This window comes from Solanum tuberosum, unplaced genomic scaffold, assembly GCF_000226075.1.
Source record: "Solanum tuberosum cultivar DM 1-3 516 R44 unplaced genomic scaffold, SolTub_3.0 scf00148, whole genome shotgun sequence".
Classification (NCBI taxonomy): domain Eukaryota; kingdom Viridiplantae; phylum Streptophyta; class Magnoliopsida; order Solanales; family Solanaceae; genus Solanum; species Solanum tuberosum.
In genome coordinates, this window is record NW_006239071.1 from 1,180,462 (window position 1) to 1,203,814 (window position 23,353).

The 23,353-nt window shown below is 36.1% G+C and overlaps 3 protein-coding genes across 4 annotated transcripts; 2 read left to right on the plus strand and 1 right to left on the minus strand.

Moving 5' to 3' along the window:
* The first annotated feature begins 232 nt into the window (after positions 1-232).
* Positions 233-6,131, plus strand: LOC102594243 (NADH dehydrogenase [ubiquinone] iron-sulfur protein 1, mitochondrial-like). The gene is given in 5 exon segments (NM_001288388.1): positions 233-677; positions 1,556-1,802; positions 2,750-3,044; positions 3,867-4,241; positions 4,896-6,131. Coding segments are annotated over 5 exon segments (2,217 nt in total). The 5' UTR covers positions 233-274; the 3' UTR covers positions 5,793-6,131.
* A 538-nt stretch (positions 6,132-6,669) lies between these two features.
* On the minus strand, positions 6,670-10,990 carry LOC102594581 (ATP-dependent RNA helicase SUV3L, mitochondrial). Its single transcript, XM_006352375.2, has 2 exons — positions 8,682-10,990; positions 6,670-7,372 (listed from the first exon to the last, which is right to left on the minus strand). Exons 1-2 carry the CDS (start codon positions 10,888-10,890, stop codon positions 7,284-7,286), a joined length of 2,298 nt encoding a protein of 765 aa, XP_006352437.1. The 5' UTR covers positions 10,891-10,990; the 3' UTR covers positions 6,670-7,283.
* A 6,068-nt stretch (positions 10,991-17,058) lies between these two features.
* Positions 17,059-21,137, plus strand: LOC107061538 (putative inactive disease susceptibility protein LOV1). Of its 2 annotated transcripts, none has more exons than XM_015310940.1 (3): positions 17,059-17,869; positions 18,378-20,636; positions 20,717-21,137. In XM_015310940.1, the coding sequence occupies exons 1-2, from the start codon at positions 17,074-17,076 to the stop codon at positions 20,531-20,533; spliced, it is 2,952 nt and encodes a 983-aa protein (XP_015166426.1). In that variant the 5' UTR covers positions 17,059-17,073; the 3' UTR covers positions 20,534-20,636; positions 20,717-21,137. The 2 variants fall into 2 exon arrangements, with proteins under 2 accessions (XP_015166426.1, XP_015166427.1); XM_015310941.1 differs by having other exon boundaries at positions 18,381-20,636.
* Positions 21,138-23,353: the final 2,216 nt, after the last annotated feature.

Here is a 23,353-nt window from a genome sequence, read left to right on the forward strand (position 1 = left end):
TAGACAAGCAGAGATCAAAAGTTCAAGACCACTCATTTTCAAGATCGTTAAAATCGGCCATATGTGCACGGTCCAATAACAAAAACTAAAAGGCCCATTTTACTCAAAGCCCAAATATCATAACCCGACCGGATTTCAACCCGACCCGAAATCCATCCCCCAAACAAATTTCCCTGCTCCATGGAAACCAAAACGTAGCACATCTGCTCTCCACACTCCAAAAACAAATTTACTTTCTCCATTTTTCCATTCCAATAACTGAAGATCAATCACAATGGGATTAGGGTTACTCGCTTCTCGAGCCCTACGATCTTCTAGAATCATCCGAAACTCTACCCGCACCATCGTCTCCACGCCGGAGCTCAAAAACGCCGATGCTGCCGCCGCCGCAGCAGCTGCGGACGCACCATCAGATCTTCCTAAGAGAAACCCAGTTGGTGGTGCTCGAGTTCATTTACCTAATCCGGAGGATGTTATTGAGGTTTTCGTTGATGGGTACCCGGTCAAAATCCCTAAGGGTATGACTGTGCTTCAGGCTTGTGAAATTGCCGGAGTTGACATTCCGAGGTTTTGTTATCATAGCCGACTTTCTATTGCTGGAAATTGCAGAATGTGTCTTGTTGAGGTTGAGAAATCTCCTAAGCCTGTTGCTTCTTGTGCCATGCCTGCACTTCCAGGTATCGCCATAGTTTATTGATCTAGATTTGTATTTGTATTTTTATGCTCAATTTAATGCTTTAATTTCTTGTTTAAGCTGTAAAAAACGTCAGCTTTATCTATCCTCAATATCCAGTCAGTTCTATTTGGACCCCCTATGGTAAAAAAAGGGAGCTTTCCAAATTAACACTGGTGCTTAAGTGAAGTAGACTAAATAGGATGGTAATGGTAATCATGTTCATGTGAAAGATTTGTTTTGAGTAGTAATAGTGGACTAGTGCTGCTTGTCTTAATTGAGAACCAACTGAAGTATTCCCATTGCATTTCTGCAAAAAAGGCTGTGTATATGCATCAAACTCATGATCTACAGGGTCCCCGTATGTGCAATTCTATAGTTGTATTAATAGTCAACCGTAAAAGGACGGTCATTTGATCCTAGGAAAAAGAAACCATAAAAGTAAAGTCTTTTCATATTATAGCTGTAGTTAACAAAACCATATATTATGGGCTAATGATATGTTCATTTGAGCTTGTATGCTCAAGAGTCTTGAGTGGTGATATTGCATGCCTTGTATCAGTACTTTAGAAATATTAATTGAGACTTGTCAAAATAAAAGTTTCTATAGCCCTTTTTTTCTTGAGTTTTCCCTTTTGGAAGAATTGCGGGAAGCTGGTACTTTCAATATTTTCTGTAGGTAATGTTTTCTTTGGGTTAGTAACATCTTGACCTGTTGTGCATTTTGCTTTACTTCATTGTTGCTTGTCATTTTGATAGTTTTCATGAAGGCTGATCCTATTTGTAGTTATTATTGGCATTTTATTGTTTGGTTTGCCATCTGTCCTTTGGATTTACATTAGTGTCGAGCCTTGCAAATTTATCTGGAGATCACGCTTACAGGAATGAAGATCAAGACAGATACACCAATTGCCAAAAAGGCTCGTGAAGGAGTCATGGAGTTCTTGCTTATGAATCATCCACTTGATTGCCCAATTTGTGATCAGGGAGGAGAATGTGATCTCCAGGATCAATCTATGGCCTTTGGATCCGATCGTGGGCGTTTCACTGAAATGAAGAGATCTGTGGTTGACAAGAATTTGGGTCCATTGGTGAAGACTGTGATGACCCGGTGCATCCAGTGTACAAGGTCTGTGTTTGATCCTTACCTTTCCTAGTGCTTTTTGCCAAACATAAAATTTTGTGTGGTTCAATTTCTTGTGGAAATGAAGTTTAAAATCAGCCTTAAACCAAAACTTGATAAATATTGTTGTAACGTGTGGCATGCCAACCGTGAACCGTCCATGGTATGGTACACGGATGCTTCATGTGCATTGATGTACCTTGATACTGGTGTCACTTGAGTATAGTTACATTGTGCAGGTTTATAATAGATTAAAAATAGCAAAAAAGGGTAGAGATGTATACTGGATAATTACATACCTGCATCCTGAATCTGAATCGTACACACATCTTGTTGATGTAACATAACCAGCCATCAATATTGTATCTTTTTATGTTTCCCAAATCTCATGAGAAAAACTTGCAAGTTAGAGCGGGAAATCATTTAAATGCTCGTCCCTTATGCATGTGATTTCTAATTAAGAATGGTCAGAAGAAGAGAGAGCCTAATACCTTATCTCCCTCCCCCAAAAAGTAAAATAAAATGAAGAGGTAGCCTGATAAGATGGGAGTGGTAATTTTAGTGGACATTGGTGTGTTATAAGTGCCAGTGGCTTAGCAGAAATGCCAGTCTGTCGTCTCCAATTCACTCCTATTCTGCATAATTTGTGGGATGTTAACATTCATATTTTGTGGTTATACCACCCTACAACAGAACAATTTGAACTGGCTCTTTCACATCTCTGACATGCTTCTGCCCTTCTTGAGTTATTCCTTTCCACTGATAACCTCAAAATTTGTCTTCTTTGGTAATACAGCTATAAAAAAAACTTCAGAGCATGTATGAGAGATTGAATATAGCAAATATTTATTAGGTTTAAGCTTTAGATACAGGAGGAATAGGAAAGACTTGCTTGAGTGCATTTTATATCTCTAGCACAGTATCCTCTGATTGTTGGCCTGCTTGTGAAACAGGTGTGTCAGGTTCGCATCAGAAGTAGCTGGAGTGGAGGACCTTGGAATGTTGGGTCGTGGTAGTGGAGAAGAAATTGGAACTTATGTTGAAAAGCTTATGACAAGTGAGCTTTCAGGGAATGTGATTGATATATGTCCAGTAGGAGCCCTTACATCAAAACCTTTTGCCTTCAAAGCCAGAAATTGGGAGCTAAAGGGCACAGAAAGCATTGATGTGACTGATGCTGTTGGTTCTAACATCCGAATTGATAGTAGAGGTCCGGAGGTCATGCGTGTTGTACCACGATTAAATGAGGTACTGTATTTTATTGGAGCTCTTATTTTATCCCCTCTGAACCGAGTAGTCTTGCTTATATATGGTAGATTATCTTATTCATGAGGATCACCTGTGTGTCTCCAGTTCCTGCATTTTGTTCTAGTTGGGAAGTCATTCAAGTTTTTAATGTTTCAGGGTAGCCCAAGCTTTAGAGCTGATTTAAAACTGGATCTGACTTCTACTTTGCCAGTGTGTTTGTGCATTAGCTTAGTGTTCCCTAGGCTCTGCCTTTTTCTTGTTCTCGGTTTAGATCAAAATTTGATAATTTGTGCTGAATACTTTAGTAAGAGGAGTTTTTGTTTTTGAGAAGAACAGACAATGTGAAGAGGCTGCACCTGATTACAACATGTAGTTAGCAAAATATAGGTTGATGATGTATTGTATCAAAATGATTTTTATAAGGTGGTAGACTTCATTTTCCTTATCCTTCTACCCTTCACATTCACATATTCCTTCACATTCACATATTTCAGCCAACGGTTGCTGCAAGTATGTCTATTTTACACTCTGCCATTGCACTGTACTATTCAAGAAAAGCAAATACGACCTGCAGCGAAAGGAAGAAGAGTCAATATGACTAAATACTGCCTTGATATGATTTGGATCCCTTGATCATTTCTCTTTTATGTGTTTTTTCTTCTGAAAATGTTCTATTTTTGTACTCCTCGAAGTAGATACTTTTATTTATCAGTATACTAACTTCTTAGTTGTAGTTTCAGAATTATTATTTTCTACATCTGTTTTTCCTTTGCTTTTGATTTTGTAAATTAAAAGAGTGAGTTGCTGCACATAATGGCACAGGACATCAATGAAGAATGGATATCAGACAAAACACGATTCTTTTATGATGGTCTGAAGAGGCAAAGGCTCAATGACCCCATGATCCGTGGTGCTGATGGACGATTTCAGGCAGTGAGCTGGCGGGATGCCCTAGCTATTGTTGCTGAAGTCATGCATCAAATTAAGCCAGAGGAAATTATTGGTGTTGCAGGAAAACTGTCTGATGCAGAATCCATGATGGCACTGAAGGATCTTTTGAACAAAATGGGGTCAAACAACATCTTTTGTGAAGGAAATGGCATGCGTCCAAATGCTGACCTGCGTTCTGGATATATTATGAATACCAGCATTAGTGGCTTGGAGAAAGCAGATGCTTTCCTCTTGGTTGGAACCCAGGTAAATGTTTGCAATCCTTTTCATGGTTATAATTTGGAAAAGGGTTGCCGCTTGATCTCTTCGATATGTGCCTAGTGGATGGAAAAACTCCATGATCATTCATTCAGTTTCTGTTCCATGCCTACCCTTTTTCCTGTTCCCAAGTACAGTACAAACAATCCCTGGGGGTCCTTTTGAGTGGGAAGGGTGGTTAGATTGAGAACGTACATGATTGCAATTGATGAAACCAGCTCATCCCTCTCTAACTAATAATAAGAGGGAAACTAGTCCTCTTGTTACTGATGAGGAATAAGGTAAAGAGCTAATATGGTCATTGGGGTAAACTTTATCCTCCTGGAATGAATGATTTTTGACTTCTACTGAATGTGCTAATTATTAGACCAGGTGATGTTTTGGCTACTTAAGCTAATTGTTGAAAGATCAAAATGTTGTTGAATTGGCTAGCCTAATTTTGCGAATCACATGGATGATATTCAGAAGTGTGATAAAGATTTATGATAGCTCCATAATTTCAAAAAAAAAGATTTATGATAGCTCCATTGAGGACAACGTTGTACATTTGTTTATTTAGGAATTTATTACCTTTAGCTAGCTGTGTATCTATTATTCTCATGCTCTATTGATTATTGGCTACTATCTTCTTGAATTTTCCAGCCAAGGGTGGAAGCTGCTATGGTGAATGCCAGAATTCACAAAACAGTTAAAGCTACAAATGCTAAGGTAGGTTATGTTGGGCCTGCTGCTGATTTCAACTATGATCATGAACATCTTGGAACAGACCCTCAAACACTAGTTGAAATTGCCAAGGGAAGCCATCCATTTTCCTCAGCTCTCAAAAATGCTAAGAACCCAGTGATCATCGTCGGTGCTGGAGTGTTTGATCGAGATGATAAGGATGCTGTCTTTGCTGCTGTTGACACTATTGCAAAGAACAATAATGTCGTGAGACCTGACTGGAATGGACTAAATGTTTTGCTTCTGAATGCTGCCCAAGCTGCCGCTCTTGATCTTGGACTTGTGCCTGAATCTGATAAATGCATTGAGTCTGCAAAGTTTGTATATTTGATGGGTGCTGATGATGTGAACTTGGACAAACTTCCAGATGATGCCTTTGTTGTTTACCAAGGTCACCATGGTGATCGCGGTGTGTATCGTGCCAATGTCATTTTGCCAGCATCTGCTTTCACAGAGAAAGAAGGAATATATGAAAACACAGAAGGATGTGCTCAGATCACACTACCAGCAGTTCCCACTGTTGGTGACGCCAGGGATGATTGGAAGATAGTAAGAGCATTGTCTGAAGTGGCAGGTGTCGGATTACCCTACGATAGTCTAGGTGCAATCCGATCTCGAATTAAGACAGTAGCACCAAATCTCCTAGAAGTGGATGAGAGACAACCAGCCACATTCTCAACTTCTTTGAGACCTGAAGTCATCCAAAAAGTAAGTGCAACTCCATTCACACCTGCCGTGGCGAATTTCTACATGACTGATGCAATTACTAGGGCCTCAAAGATTATGGCTCAGTGTAGTGCCTTGCTAAAGAAATGAGCATCGGGTCTCGGTACCTGTAATAAGTTTCTTCCATTCACTTTTTCCTGCCAGTGTTATCAGTTTTAAAGTTGATGGATTTTTTTGTATTGAGATCAAAAGAAGAGAGCAGAGAAGACTGTAAATTGATGTGCCACAGTGAATGTCCTCATAAATGGCACCAACAACTTGGATCTCTAGTTTGTACCTTTTTCTGTAATTTAATCAGCAGGTTTGCTGTGATTGTTGAGTTTTCCACACCAAGGTTGGAGAAAACTGAAATTCATTCTCAGCACAAATATATGAAACTGGAGAAACTCTTTTCTAACATAATAAGACTTTATATCAATTCAGCACAATGGAGAACTATATCATCCATTAACTAGGACTTTTTATTTCATATTTGTTGTTAAGTAAAAGCTCAATTTGAAGCATATCTAGTCATACTTTGGAGAAAATGAACTATGAAATGAGTACACTTAACTCTTAAGTTAACTATCAAACACAAGAACTATAAAAATTGAAATGAGGCAAACAGTTTCTACAGGGTGTAGGCTTTCCAAAAGATGATGAGGAAGAAGGGAGTGAGTTAGAATGAGGCAACTAGTGACTGATTTGATGTAAACATCGAGTGCAAGTAACTATATCTTCCTTGCCATACAATATTCAAGTTCTAGAAGCGTTTACAAATGTCAAGCATGTGACAAACTTTTTCATTTCATACAAGCTTGAAAACACCTTAATGCACACATCAAATTCCAGAATAGGCAAAAGGCAAAGACAAATACCTTAACAGGAAAAGACTAAACTTGGTCATTATTTTTTTATATAGAGCCTGAAATATTATTAGTAGATCAAAAAATTCCCATGATCTCACAACAAGACACATGCATGATATACACAATACAACATAAAAGACTCATCGAATAGTTTTAAGTGACTAAAATAAGATAGCTCACCTAACAAAACAAACACACTAAGCATCAGAATCCTCCACCTCTCGATTCTCAAATTAGATGCATCATTTATATGAATGAATAACCACTAAATTACAAAAAATATGAAATTCAACTCATAATTGTAGTACAATGAGTTCAGTTCTAACTATTTAAAAGGCTAAACACATCAAGTTCAAATCTTGAATCCATCTCTGCTTGATGTTGCTAGATTTTGACGCAGCTTCTATGTGTTGGAATCACAAACTCTTATAGTCGTTAAATCTCCAGCTTCACTCGAGTAGTTTATGATTGAACAGGTCAGTCTAGTACAAGTGAAACCAACAAGCAGCACCGATACCCTTTCTTCTGAATCTTTTATTCCTTTAATAAACATGATGCATCAGACTAAACATGCACGAGTTCAAGGACAAAAATTATGCATCCTCCAGAAGGACCTAACACGATAACATTTGGATGAAACTTGCCTCTTCTTCCTTGTTATAATTCTAATTCTAGTCTACTGTATCTGGGAGCTGTACAAGACTGCGTGCTTTGCTTGGGCGCCTGTATTAGTCTATGGTACACGAAGCGCTAAACTAGCAGTATCATGCTGCAATCTTCTGTGGCTACTGGTGTTGAGACAAAGCTGTTCCTTGGTTTCTCCTGTAAAAGGAACCAAATTAATATGCAAGTTCATGACATCTTAGGATTGGCTCTCGCAGGGAAAATACTTATATTGCTGAACATGGTCACATAAGGTAATAAGATGAAAGAAGGATATAACAAACATGATTTCAACAGTGAATTGTTTAAGTAGCAAAAGATTGGCACAAAGCCTTTCGACTTGTATATGAGTACATTTTGCAACGATAGATCTAGGTTAAGCAAAGACTTCAATGCACCTTGTCAACCTATCATCTCTTCATGCAGTATACTTAAAATAAGATTCAGGCTCATGTAAGATGCAGATATCTTTGGTCTTTGGTTAGGTTGCTCGGACTCTTCAAAAATGTAGTCGGGTGCGTGTTACATCATCCAAACGTTGTACATGTTGGACGACGACACCAGTGCCACAATATTTTCGAGAGTTCAAGCAACATAGGTCTTTGGAAGCATGGCATGCAGTACAGGGAACAAGAAACCAAGTGGTAACATCTTCCCTCGTCTCATAACAGTGCTATTATGCTATCATCATAGTACATGTGTTGGTGAGAGGTAGGTGGTTCCCGGAGGAATAGTTGAGGTGCGCACAGGCTGGTCTGGACACCACCGTGATTTTAAAAAAAACACTATTATGCTATCATCATCGTACCTATCAGTTTCAACAGGAATTCACTATGGTACCATGGAATATTCTAGGTGTGCGCAAGCTGTGGCTCAGACACCACCGTTTTTTCTTTAAAAAAGGACTATGATGCTATTATCTTATTACTGATCAGTTTCAACAGGACATCACTGTGGTACCACCACTGAAGCAGTCCTGCAGATGTTCTTTAGCTGTGCAACCTACCAAGCCAATAACCATGTAAATTTGTTCTACTGACGTAACACACTTACTTTCACCTCAAGGAAAATGGATTAAGTCCTTTCTATGCACCAGTTACAGAACCAGAAATTAATACCTTCCATTTTTAGTACTTCAATGAGGATTTTTTTATCATTTACTTCAATGAGGATTAAGGATGAAGAGCTGGAATGGCAATCACCTCATCTACACAATTGCACAAATCCAAAGTCTCTACTTAAGTAAGTGACAACTGACATCTAGGTTATTGTAGCAAATCCAAAAACAGGTAATACTTGCCTCTGACAATTGGGGGGTGGAGGATCTAGATCCATGCATGACAATATAACATAGAGGTCATTTGTGTATTCTTTTTTAAATTGGAAATTTCACGCTCGCTTATATGGAGTCAATAAAGAAATAAAAAAGGGGGCAAGAGGAATTCACTATAATTAGTTAACAACTGACCTTGGTCTTTCTTTACCACTTTTTGTTGCTTCCCAGCATTCCTCGACTCTGGTTTCCAACGAGCATTTGCTAGTGATTCACCTAGTAACTCAGCAATCCCTGTTGCCATTGCCTCGGCCTTTTTGAAATATGGAAACTTATCCCCCTCAAAGTGATTAGATAACCACATGTACATGGACAACACTTGGTGCTTAGTCTCAAGATCCAAGAGTTCTGAATCATTACGAGCAGAACAATTTGGCATGCCCATTGCTATATTAACAGGCAGAGCTTGTGCATACGATGAAGCAAACTTCAGAAGATGGTACATTGCTTTTGGGTCTCGAATGTTAACAGGGGCGAAGCAAAAATTGAAACGATCTTCAAGAGATAATCCTTGAACTTTCTCCAGCATATTAGCTATCTTTTTTATGTGGTTATACTGGCACAAGAAGTAAGAACCATCCAAACGGCAATTTTCACCAAATCTATCAAGCAGCTCGGCGAATGTAGAGTTAGGAATTTGTCCCGCAAATAACTCAACCTGCTCATAGAAAGGAAAGAGCCCAACTTTGTTAACTTCTTCAAATGGCTTCTTCAGACACTCGATTAAATAGTCTAAATCCTCCAGCTGCAAAGTAGTTGTTAGTCCTTCAGGATAGCGACTTCCTCTTCGACCAGCTCTTCCAGCAATCTGCTTCACCTGTGATGCAGGAACGGGAACAATCCTGTCACCGTTGTACTTCGACAAGGTATAGAAGATGATTCTCCGAATGTTTAGGTTTAAACCCATTCCGACTGCGTCACTGGCAACCAAGACATCAAACTCATTGTTTGGATCGTTAAATAAGGTAGCTTGCTGTCGTCGTGTCTCCGGTGGTAAGGCACCATATATTACACAACAACGGTGATTAGAATGCTTCTCAATCGCCAATTTTACTTCAAATATCTCTCTTCTTGAAAAGGCAACAACACAGTCCCCGGACCTCACTTTTGTGAGATCACCTAAAAGGGTCTTTGCTTCAACCACCAATGGCTTAAACCTCTCATAGTGCTGTTCTACCAACTCATCCCCAGTTTCAAAACAGACTTTGCGAACAATATTCAAAACACTTGGATCTCCACAAACATGTATCTCATCGGCTTTTAATCCTAGTAGAGCCCTCGTCCATGCATAACCTCTATGTGTATCCGCCATCATTTGGATTTCATCAATAACGGCTACATCATACATCTCATCAGTCGAAACCATCTCAACCGTGCAAGCAACATGATTAGAGAATGGGACATGCTTCTTCTCCTGCCCTGTAAGAAGACTACAGTATACCCCTAATCCATTCACTTTATCGAAAACTTCCATAGCCAATAATCGTAGAGGACTACAATATATACCCTTCTTTGCTTCCATGAAACTTTGCAATGCATTATATGTTTTACCACTATTTGTGGGACCACAGTGATATATGATCTTGCGTTTCATTGCCCTGGCAAATGGAAACCAAGTATGAGGTTTTGTCAAATCCGCCGACTCAACCATTTTCCTGAAGTTTTTAATCTCATTAGGAAACTCCTCTAAGCAAAACTCCACAAAGATTGGAAACAGGATCTTCTCAGCTTCAATACACGGACCAAGCGACACTAAGTACTTAACAACATCAACCTTACACTTCTTAAAGAAAAAATTTCGAAACTTCTGAGCTGCTGTAGGAAAAAATGAAGCCCCAATATACACAGCTAGAGCCTGATTCGAAGCCCATCCAGACTGAGCAAAACATCTAAATATCTCAATCAAAGTATCCCAATCAGCTCGTGTTTGCTTTTCACACTTGGTAGCATCCCTAAGCTCCCTATATATTTCCACCGGATCACGACTAGCTATTTGAACAAAATTCAATCTTTTCTCAGACCCTAATCCTCCATCTCCACACTCATTCTCTTCCACATCCAAATCACAAACTTCTAATTCATTATCCCCATTTTCCACCACTGTGGTAAAATGGTGTCCATAAAAATGAAAAAGATTCAATCTTTTCCATTGATTACACCATAAAGATGAAAACTGAGGTGGGGTTGGTATTCTGTGTCCATAAACATCAAAATCTTGAATTTTTTTTGGTTCTGCAAAATGGGTATGCAGGAATCCACTAGAAACTGATAAAAATCTCAACTTTGATACATTATTCTTGGATAAATACAGATAAAAAAGATTTCTTGCTGGTCCTATTGCCATTAGGGAGATAAAAGATTATTGCATCGAGAATGTAATATGCATATAGCAAAACAAAGATAATTATACAGAAGCTAAAAATTACAAGGTAGGAAAATACTAAGCATACCTCGAAGAAAGGAAAAAGAGTGGTGAATGTTGGAACACAAAACTAAAACCCTACGAAGGAAGTTGAAATACAGTGGACAGGAAAAAGAAAAAATTATTTTCCCAGATTTTTAGCATGTAGGGTTAAAAAAAAAATTAATTTAAAAAAAGTGGTTTATAAAGAAAATTTCGAGTTATGAATATAGAAAAATTCTTGGTAAAGAGAATTTTTTCTGAATGTAGTCCTACACGATGCGAATCTAAATTAGTTAGGTTTCAATTTGAGCATCGAACACCAAATGAGAAATCAAAAAACCAAACTCAAATGCTCTACCACAAGTGTCACTTTTTTTTTTTATGAATTTCATACCACAACTATTTACTTGTTTATTTACCTACCTAAATTATCAGTGTCTTTATACTTTCCTCCATTCCTATTTAAATTGACATAGTTCCTATTTAAATATCCAATGAATTTTTAAGACAAAATACAAAGTTTGAACCAACCTATGGGTTCGGCAAAGCCCTAGTCGACACATTTCGTCCTTGACTTTCAAATATTAGTTAAATTGATTTTCGGAAAGCGAAAAGTGACAAAAATTGAGAAGACACCAAAACTTAAAACTTTCCTTCAAAGTCTCAATCTCTGTACTTTGTAGTATGAGAAACTCATCTTGTGAACTACCCAATAAAAGTGTGTTTTAGATTTTGGCCCAATTATGAATTTTGACAGATCTCCTTTTGGGGCCTAAGGATCAAAAAGCCCATTTCATTCATCAATTGCATTCAGTTTAATTTGAAAATGGCCTAGAAAATTCGTGTGTCAACTTGTTTAATTTTATAAAAAAATTAAGTGTCTACTTGTGCATACCTAAAGTTTGAGGGCATAAATGTCAGTGAAGGTCAAATTAAAAAACATATTTTATATATTATGCCTTATATTTATCTCTCAAATTATATTTAGCCAGACATTTCAAATTTAGTTTGAACTACCTGCATTTTGGGGGGAAAAGTTTGTTTATCAAAAATAGATTAATATATTTTTATAAACTAATATAATCTGATTTAAGAGTATCTTCAATCATTTAGCCTTGACAAAGCCTCAAAAAATTGCTGGCTCTTAGGTAATATGACAGTTGGTTTTGATATACTAATTATAGATCTTGCTAATTACTTGCATCCATGTTGATTAAAAAGAACTAATCAAATTTTATGATCTGCTAATCACTAATTTGTCTATGTTTTACGCGTTAAATGTTAGAGTCAATAATCATCAAGCAAGTTGTTGTATGTTAAGTCATCTAGAAAAGTCGTTTACACATTTTAACTATTCAGACAAAATATTTATCGTTTAAAGTGAAACTAAATAAACCCCCTAATAGGTAAATTTGTAAATTATTTTTCTTGACAACCTTAAGATGGAATTATGTATTTTTAATATAAGTTACGTCATAATTCAAGCTCCATTATTCATCATATAATATAAACCTCTTTTAAAATATTCAACTTATGACTTACTATTCAAGTTGATAGAGTCATGTTATTGTGAAAGGAACCTTAGTATATATCAAATTGTTATAAAGAATTATATCACCAACATAACTTATTTGAGAGTGATTGAAAATTTTATAGTCATCGTTAATTTGTGGATTAGAATTTCTTTTCCAATTACCCCTCTGCCTGCTTCAAAGTTCAACCTTCTATGAATTTTTTACAAGTTTTCTATCTCAATTATTTCATTATATATTTTCTTTACTTATTTAAACTATTACTCTCTTTGTATTGAAACACATGACCTCGATGCTGAGTTGATCCAATATTTGTTTCTAATCGACAATAGGCACATGTAGGTCAACTCAATATCGTGATGTTATTTAATACAAAAAAAAAGTGATAGTTGAGGTATGAAACTCATGAAAAAATGATATATCATTTATGTGTGTTATTGATCATTAACTCTACTATTTATGCAAATCATGTTGTGTTTTTTTTGTTGTCGTTTAAATTAATTGATAATTTATGTCAATGAAAGTTTAACAAGTTAGCTTGAAGCTTAAAAGTTTTATATGCGGAATGAGAACCCATCATATAAAAGACAATTCATAAATATTCGATTTAACTTGCGCCTGCCTTAACTAAGTAATTTATTATGCGTCATCGAGTTTGAGTCAGGAATATAAAAACAATTTGATTATGAAAAACTTTTCTCTTAAATGAGTATTACCAGTACGAAATATGAATTAATCCAACCCTAATATTAATACTTAACACCAAGTGGAAAAATATATATAATGAAATACATTTGGTGATTGGCAAATAGAATTTACTAATATTCACAAAAATTCCTTTCACACCATTTTAGCTATTATAGTAGGTATTTTCGGTTATTTTTTAAATTACAAATCTCACTCTTGTTAGTTATAGATATTTTTTGAATAATTAAATTGTGTACTCCTCCATTTCAATTTATTTAATTTATTTTTCTTTTTAATCTGTTTAAAAAAGAATGATTTTTTTCGTTTAATTACAAGATAAAGGGTATTTTGATACGTTTAATATATCTTTAATTTAAGATCATAAAAAAATTTAAAATATTTTTTTATTTTTTTAAATTCGTATCAAATTAAAATAAGTCAAACAAATTAAAACGAACTGCTCAAAACGAAAAAATTCAATGCAATACTCGGTAAACACGCGTGAACCTTATTATATGTTATGCTAATTTATTGAAGTATAGTAATTGATTGTTATATTTGACTAGTCTTCTCTAATTAAAGTCAATTCGAATGTATATATGTTATGATGATGGTGATCATAATAAAAAATGTCACGTGTCTTATAATTTAATTTCAAAGAATTTCTTGGTAGTAGGATCAATACTAATGAAAGCAAAAAACTCAGATATATGTTATCCAATTTTTTTAAGAAAGATTTATTTGTGTCATCCGTTAATAGTTGAGCTCAATTATGTCACAATCGTTACAAAAATGATTCATCTATGTCATCCGTTAATAATTGGGCTTAACCTTGCAGCTGCTCAATTATCATCAAACATGATCGTTGAAAAATAATATCATAAATAGACTGTTTACATAACAATAGTGACACGATTGAGCCCAACTATTAACGAATGACATAAATGAACATTTTCATGAAATTCAATGACATATGTAAGATTTTTCCCCTTAATTAAAATATTAGTGGTTCAATTAGATAACCAACATGTATGTGATGATTTTTTTAGGGGTAAGGATTACACATGAATGATCATTTATCATCGATTTCATCACTTTCTTTTAAGTTATATCGAAATTTCTAAAGTTTAACAAGTTATTCACTTTAAATCAATTTCAGACACAAACTTTCAGTTTGCGCTTGAAGTTTGACATGCCAAAATTTAACTTGAGACAACTGAAAGTAGAAAAACTTTAGGCACTTTTGCATGACCTTAAGGTATACATATACCTAAAGTTTATCGATTTTTTGCCTAAATAATTTCTTGTTCAGAATAACTTGTTCTTCGAATTTTAAAAATCTAACACATGAGCACCTAAATCAATTCCAATGAGCTCAAGTTTGACATATAAGTTCTAAAATTATCATGAAAAACAAATCTCAATCATCAACTCATCAATACATTTGTATAATTTCACGTTTTTTTAATAATATCCGGCCACTTGATTTAAACTCACTTTTTTATATTTGAAATTTAAAACTCATTTCTTCAAATCATTACACTTCAATTATTGCTATAGATTCGAAAATTACTATTGCCCGTCAACCGATGTGGAGAAGGACAATTAAGTCAAAAAAAAATTTGTTGGGGGGGAGGAGATATAGTTGGTGGAAATAATATAGAAGGATCCATATGGTCCTTTATTTATGAAATGATGATATATTAAGGTCGTTAAATAATCAAGTTGAACTGTAATTGAGCTAATCAAAATCAATTGAGTGAATAATAAATGTTGGGGTTATTTGGGCTTAGATGAACAGGCCAAGACCTAATTTAACCAACTCGTATCAAATTTTGCTTTTGATACATATAAGTATTTTTCTCGTGTATCAATTTGAACTATATACCAAATTGGTTCAACTTTTTAATGTACTGGATTGGGCGGGTCATTGAACCACTCAATGTCGAGTTTTAGAGGGGGGGGGGGGGATTTTAAACTTTAGACTCGTATGCTTGAAGTTTGAAACTATCTGCATTTTGGAAAAAGTTTGTTTATCAAGAAATAGATTAATATATTATTATTATTATTATTATTGAACTAATATAAACTGATTTAAGAGTTCATCATAAATCATTTAACCTTGACAAAGCCTCAAAAGAGCTGGCTCTTAGGTAATATGATGACAGTTGGTATGGATCTGTTAATTACTTGCATCCATGTTGATTAAAAGAACTAATTCAATTTAGTGATTTCTAATAAATCACTTATTTGTCCATGTTTTACGAGTTAAATGATGATAGTTTAGATAGGTAGATAGAACAATGGATAGTTAGGATATGAAACTCCTGAAAATATGTTAGTTTAAGTGTGAGTTTTATCATAATTAACTCTATTATATATATGCAATTCATTTGTGTTTTGCCAAATGATTGTTAAAAAGATAAGTCAATGCTAGCAAGTTTTAAATTATTGAGAGTTTGAGACTTTTTTTTATGGTTAAAATTGTTTGATATTTTATGTCAATATGAGGAATGAGAGGTGATCATATAATAGACAACTTGTAAATATTCTACTTGACTTGCGCCTGCTTCAACCTTCTGTTGTTAGTATTTTATGAGACGTTGAGTTCAAGTCATGGATATAAAAAAATCTCGTTATGAAATGTTTGTTTCTTAAATGGATATTACATAATGCGGAATCTGAAATAACACAACCCCAATATTAATACAATACTCAACATTGGGTGGGAAAAATATATTTTATGTACTAATTCATTTGGTGTTTGGCAAAAAATAATAATTAGTATTTACTAATATTCACAAAAATTCCTTTTTTTATATAAACTATATACCATTATTTTCTTTACTTACCTAAATTGCCACTCTCTTTGTATTGAAACATACCTCAATGCTAAGTTGATCAAATATTTGTTCTCAATCGGCAATAGGTGTGTGCTGGTCAACTCAATATTGAGGTGTGTCTTAATACAAAAGAAGTGATAGTTAAGGTATGAAACACATGAAAATATGATAGTTTATAATTTTGAAAAAGAAAAATTCATAAAGGTGAAAATAGGATTTTGTGTGTTTTTCAAATTCCAAATACAACTTCAAGTTGCATTTAACATTTTTATGATCAAACACTGTTTTTCAAATAAAGTGGAAAAAAATGATCATGACCAAACGGGTCCTAAAAAAGTCAATGCAAGACTTGATCAACATGAACCTTGCTTTTTCTACTCACATTCCAATTTTAAAAAGTCAACCCAAATACAATGCTGTGAAAAAAATTCATAGTTGAGTGACTTTTGAGTTAAAAATCAAGTCGAGAGACTTTCTGTGAAATGAGTTTATAGTTGAGTGACCATTTGAGATATTATCTAGCGTGAAACCACACCATAGGAACTTGCTTTGAGAAACTGTCCCAAAAACAGAATGAACTTTGATACAATTATATTGAAGATTTATGGAATTGAAAGATATGTTGTAAGGAGATCATAATAGAATTCATATTTGTGAATATGATGATATATTAAAATCGTCAAATGAGCGAGTTGAACTATATTTAAGTTGATCAAAATCGGTTAAGTAAATTTAAACAGTATTTGATCAGGCAAGACCTAACTCAACCAACTTTTATGTCCAATATTCTTTAGCCACTTGTTGGTTAATTAGTAGAGACAATGTGTGTGAGTTACGCGATTCATATTTTTATGGGATAATACAGTTAGATACATTCTATTTTTGTAATAATGTGTTTAAAGTATAGAGTGACCATCTGAGATATTATCTAACAGATTGATTTGCTAATATTATAATAAAATTATGTTTCATCTATATAATGGAAAAAATTATAGAATCATGAGAACATTTCCCTCCAAATTTTTCACTCAAATTTGATCTAACAATTTAAAGTAAAAAAGATGGCAGCTCAAGCAGTGAGCAACTTTCTACGAAAACTAAAAGCATTTCCTATGTATAAAGTTGATACTCGTATATCTGAAGAGCTTCGCGATATTGAGAAAGTATTCAGTCTTTTGCTGCCTCATGTACAGAATGCTGAATGGGATGAATTGATTAATCGTGAAAAGGAACAAGAGGGAAGAAAATCAAATGATCGCGTTGATATAAGTGAATTGAATACCTGGCATTGGTCAGTTGCAGTTTGTGCAGCTGAGGTTGAACAAATATTTATCATGTATAACTTCCACATGTATAACTTGTTCAATACTCCAACATTCTACATGAAGTTCTTGTATTCGTGTCATTTCAAGACGGATTCAAATAACGTGGCTGATAAAATAAGGAATTGTTTGTCAATTCTCTCTAGGTCCATCAGAGCCTCACCAATGATTCAGGCCATCTTCACTCTTGATCAGACTTCTGTTGAGGATTGTGTACTGTTGCTAAGTAAGGTATCGGAAGTGCTTACCAGCCCCGAGATGACAGAGTTGTTGCTGAATCTGGAAAGGACAGTATACCGTCAGCATCAGCAATGGTCACTTGGTAACTTACTTTCAAACAATGGTTCAACAACTAGCCAAATTCGAATGAATTTTGAATCAGCACACATGGAAGGCCAGGTGAAGGATGCCATATTTCTTGAATCAGCACACATGATAGATCAGGCGAAGGAGGTGAAACTTTTTGGAGGATGGTCATATGCAAAGGGGGAAGAATTCCTTGCAATTAACAGATCCCATCAGCATCAGCTAGTTGGTAATTTCCTTTCAAACTGTTTTAGTTATTGCAGTAATTTTTGTTAACGAGGTCATGACCTTAGATAGGTACTAGTTGTATTATTGTAGCTCTTGTGTTTTTGATATTTATCGTTGTTTTCAATAATCTATCCTAGTATGTTGTTTATTGTGTTTCAGTTATCGCACTATTTTGTTGTTGTTTTTGCTCTCTTCTGGTATACTTTGCACTGTTCCCTTGTTGCCTGTTATATTTTCTTTACTATCTCCTTCTTTGTACTGGGATTTGCTACACTTGAGCTGATGGTCTTTTAGAAACAGCCTCTCTATCTCCAAGAGGTAGTGGTAAGGTCTGCGTATATTCTACTCTCCCCAGACCCCACTTGTGAGATTTCACTGGGTATGTTATTGTTATGCTTGATGAAATATTGAGAGATATTTGGATATGTATTTTTCTGCATCATCTTTAAAAACAATCAACACAAACAATGATATAAGGACTAACCATATTCGAATGAATCTTGAATCAGCAGACATGGTAGGCCGGGAGGAGGAGGTGAAACTTCTTGAAGGATGGTTATTGGCAAAGGAGGAAGAATGTCCCGACATTATCACCATATCCGGGGAGGCAGGAATTGGCAAAACAACTGTTGCAGAAGCTGTATATGAGCAAGGCCAAAAAGATTTTGACTGTCATGCTTGGGTCTTCGTGTCTAAAAATGATTCAACTAGGCGCGTCATGCAAAACATATTGAAAGGAATCCTGAAAAGCATTTCAGTCATGGCTCCATACAATATAGACACAATGGGAGAAAAGCCCTTGAAGAAGTTGATCAACAGTTGGTTGATTGGAAAGAAGTTCCTGCTGATCTTGGACGATATTCCATCATGGGAAATCGTTGAAGTTGTAACTAATGTTATGCCTAGAGGCCGAGAAAAAACAAGGATACTTGTTACTTCTCGGGTATCAAACGAGCTCAATGAATACAAGTTATGCAAACTAAAGTCAGTTGATTCATACCACTTGCTCCACAAGCATGCCTGCACCTCTGAGCGTGGCGATGAATTCTTTTCATCTGTAGATTCAGTAGCTAAGGATATTGTAAGACTAAGTTGTGGTCTCCCTCTTGCTATTGTAACAGTTGGAAGGATGCTCTCAACAAAGCACACGGCTGAAGATTGGATCAAAGTCCATCAAATGTTTTTGAGAGGGGCTTGCTTCATGTCATTATGTTATGCTGATTTGAGCCCAGAACTCCAAAGCTGCTTCTTATATGCTGCCTCGTTCCCTTGTCATTTTGAGATCTCATGTAAAAAGATGAAGCGTCTGTGGATAGCCGAGGACTTCGTGCAGCATGAAGACAACAGAACTTTGGAGGAATCAGCACAGGATCAACTAGATGAGCTCATCCACAGGAACATGATTCAGGTAGTCAAGAGAAACATAGATGGAAGGGTCAAAACTTGTCGAATCCTCAGAAGGATGCGAAAATTTGCTTTGAGACGATCGGAAGGAGATCATTTTACTGTCATCCTTCCAAGCTTAAAGCGTGCGTTCCCTGAGAGATGTCATCGTGCATTTCTATATGGTGCCAGCTATGATGGTACTTCAACGAGTAAGTTCTCTCGAAAAGATTTTAGCGGGCTGTACTCTTTTCTTGCACTTGAACTAAATCAGCACCAAGCACCCCTTAATTTAAATGACTTCAGATTGTTATGTGTCTTGGAACTTCAAGGTTTTTGTCATGAATCATTGCCTGATGCCATAGGAGATCTATCTTTACTGCGGTATTTAGGATTGAGGAGTGGTAAGATTAAGAAACTACCAGTGTCTCTCAAGAAGTTACAGAGATTACAAACTTTGGACATTAGGGACACAGTTATAAGGGACTTGCCTGATGATTTAGAAGGCTGGCAGAAGCTGAGACATCTTCTTCTTGAAAGATCATTTACCGACAAGGTAGTGAATCTTAGGGATGGGATTATTGAAGCCTTTATAGATCTGCAAACGCTTGCTGGACTCAAAATGACAGAAGCTATAGCAAAAGGGCTAATTAATTTAAGAGGGATAAGAAAATTATCGATTGGTGCAGTACAAGGTTTACATTTGCTTCCCTTGTTTAAGGCTGTCGAAAGGATGGAATTCCTCAGATCCTTTACCATGAAAGGTTCTTTTGAGGATGAAAGTTACAAGTTTCCATTCCCTCAACTGTACAGCCTGGAAAAGCTTTGTATTGGTGGTCCTATGATGAATAATTTACTTGATTGGGTTGGTAAGTTACACTATGTTAAGAGTTTATATTTATGGGACAGTAAGCTTACTAAAGATCCTCTAAGGTCTCTCCAACATCTGTCTAATCTTATGGTGCTATCACTTTGCAATTCATATGATGGGAAAAACATTGAGTTTGGACATGAAGGCTTCCCCAAACTGAAGAAATTATCCATTCTACATTGTCAAAATCTTAAAAGTTGGGAAGAGATACCACATGGCGCAATGACAAAGCTTGAGACATTGAATTTTGGATATTGCCCTTCTCTTGTTGAGCTTCCAAAAGGGTTGGATAAGCTAAATTCTCTTTGTTCCATAGAAGTCTCAAACATGTCATCTCAGTTCATGCAATATGTTCATGAATTACAATCAATTTCCAGACTTTCAATATCTATTCGAGGTACAGTACAATAAAATCCAAAGAGTAACATGAAAACAGCACAATGAAGCAAAGCAACCAGCTGATCTGAACTTGTATCATTCCATGTGCTTGAAAACTATGAGTATCAAATGAAAGGTCTGTTGTATATTTCCTATTACTGTCACTCTTTGTACTGCTTATAAATGTTAGTGTTAAATTTGACGAATGATATGCAGGAAAGCACAACAGGAAATCGTCAAGAAGATATTAAGGACGGACAACTCCTAAAATATCAAAGCTGCAGCACTGATTTGGATAGAAGATATCAAAGTCAATAAAAGACTTTGCCTTATTCTTGGAAACAAGGATCAAATCTCTCGGGTTTCCTCAACACTATATAAAGACTGAAGATATATACATCTTGACTGAACCTTCCTACAATCTGTGCTCTACTTGTATTAAGCATTGTTGTTCTGAGTGAATTACTGTGTAATCAAAAAGAGAAGAGAGAAACTTAGTTTGGTGAGGCGTTGTATCAAAAAGAAGAATAAGAAAATAATTGAGTGTAGACTAAGGTTCTATTTGTGTAAGATTACAAACCACCCTTGCAACCCAAGGGGACAGTATAAAATACACTTTCAATAAATACTCCTTTGGTTCAGTGAATAAAATGAAAAGTTTTCCTGGCAATGCTGCATAATCACCAGACTTCAATTATTTCTTTCATAAGTTCACATGACAACCTTACCAAACTGTCCAAATATTGCTTACATCCAAAATGCTCGACAAATACGGAGAAATTCAGTGTCTTCCTAGCAGTGTTGATGAAGAAACCAATGCAAGAATTCTGGGACTTACTGGATTTGTATTAGGCGAGTTTCCATTAGATACTTGGGATTGCCCTTATCTCCTAAAAAGTGGAACAAACAGGATTGCAACCAACTTCTCTTGAAGATTACAACAAAGATTTCAGCTGTAGCTGCTAGGCATCTGTCATATGCAGGATAATTGCAGGTTATTAATTCTGTCCTATTCTCCTTGCATAACTTTTGGGGGTCTGTTTTTATACACCCACAGAGTATATTAAAAGCAGTCGATTGTGGATTGTAGTTGGTATTGGAAGAGGATGCATAAAATGATGCTCACAATGGTGAATTGGTATGTAGGAGACAGATGCACATTAACCCCTACTGGAAAATATAGTGTTACTGCTAGCTATTTAGTTTTACTTGGAAATAGAAAAACTATGGATGTCGCTCCGATTATATGGGTTCTGGTGTTACTGCCTAAACACAGATTCTTCTTGTGGCTTGCTGTATAACAGAATCTCTTAACAAGTTGAGTTTTCACCATTCAAGTTTTTCTGTGAAGGATTTGTGCACGGGGACGCCTAAGAACTGAGTGTACAAGTGGCCAACCAACCATCCAACCAATGAAACATCAGCACTTTCTCCTTTTGGCTTCACTACAACTCATTTGAATCATTTCATTTTTCTCTACAGGACATCTAAAATCATCTATGGAGGCTGAGTATTGTGCTATGTCGGCAGCAAGTCTGGAAATTGTTTGGCTACAACGGCAATTATCTGATCTCGGTGTCCCTATTACATTTCCTACAGTGTTGCATGTTGATAACTCTAGTGCGATTAAAATAGCCACAAACCCGTTGCAACTTGAAAACACAAAGGATATAGAGGTGGACTGCCATCACATTTGATAATTGGTTATCGATCATCTCATCACTCTACAACACATTTCTCCTCACGATCAACTTGCCGATTTACAAAGACTTTTTCAAATGACAAACTTTCTCATACTCCCCCTGAGCAACAAAACCTGGTGGTTGCTCCATATACACTTCCTCTTGAAGATCACCATGTAGAAACGCATTCTTGATATCCAACTGATGCAAAGGCCAATTCTCAGAAGCAGCTAGAGAAATGAACAAGCGAACAGAAGTGAGTTTGGCAACCGGGGAGAATGTGTCAGAATAATCTACTCCATATGTCTGAGCATACCCTTTAGCCACAAGTCTAGCCTTAAGTCTTGCTATGGAACCATCTGGATTAACTTTAACTGTGAAGACCCACTTACATCCCACTGGTTTCTTTCCCTTAGGTAAATCCACCAAATCCCACGTGCAGTTCTCCTCTAAGGCATGTATTTCATCAAGCATTGCATTAGACCATCCGGGATGATTCAAAGCCTCCTTCACTGTTTTGGGTACAGAGACGGAGTCTAGAGAAACAATTAAAGATCTAGAAGTAGAGGATAAGCGATCATAGGAAACAAAATTAGCAATGGAATATGTAGATTTGCAGGCACGTGTACCTTTGCGAAGGGCAATAGGGAGATCAAGGTTTTCTGGAGGAGTAAACAGAGGAGGGTCAGATGATGACGAAATTGGTGCATGACAAGAATCATTGGTCTCTCGTCTCCTAGAGTAAACTTGAACAATTGGTGGTCTTGCTAGTGCAGATGGGGCAGGCACGGAAGGTACATCAGGTGAGTGATGATCCACAGAAGAATTGGGAGTTGGAGAAACAAAATTTAGTTGTTCTGTCGAAACACTGGTGACTTGATACACTAACCACTCATCTTCCTCCTCTTGGCTTGTAGAACTGGGAGGTGCATAAAAGAATGGTGTAGTCTCTGAAAATACCACATCACTTGACACAAGATATTTCCCAAGTTGAGTAGAATAACATCGATACCCTTTTTGAAGGCGAGAATAGCCTAGAAAAACACACTTCAATGCCTTGGGATCTAACTTGGTAACAAATGGTCGAACATCTCGAACATAGCATGTGCTTCCAAATATCTTGGGTTCAACAGGAAATAGTGACTTGTTTGGAAAAAGAACAGTGTAAGGC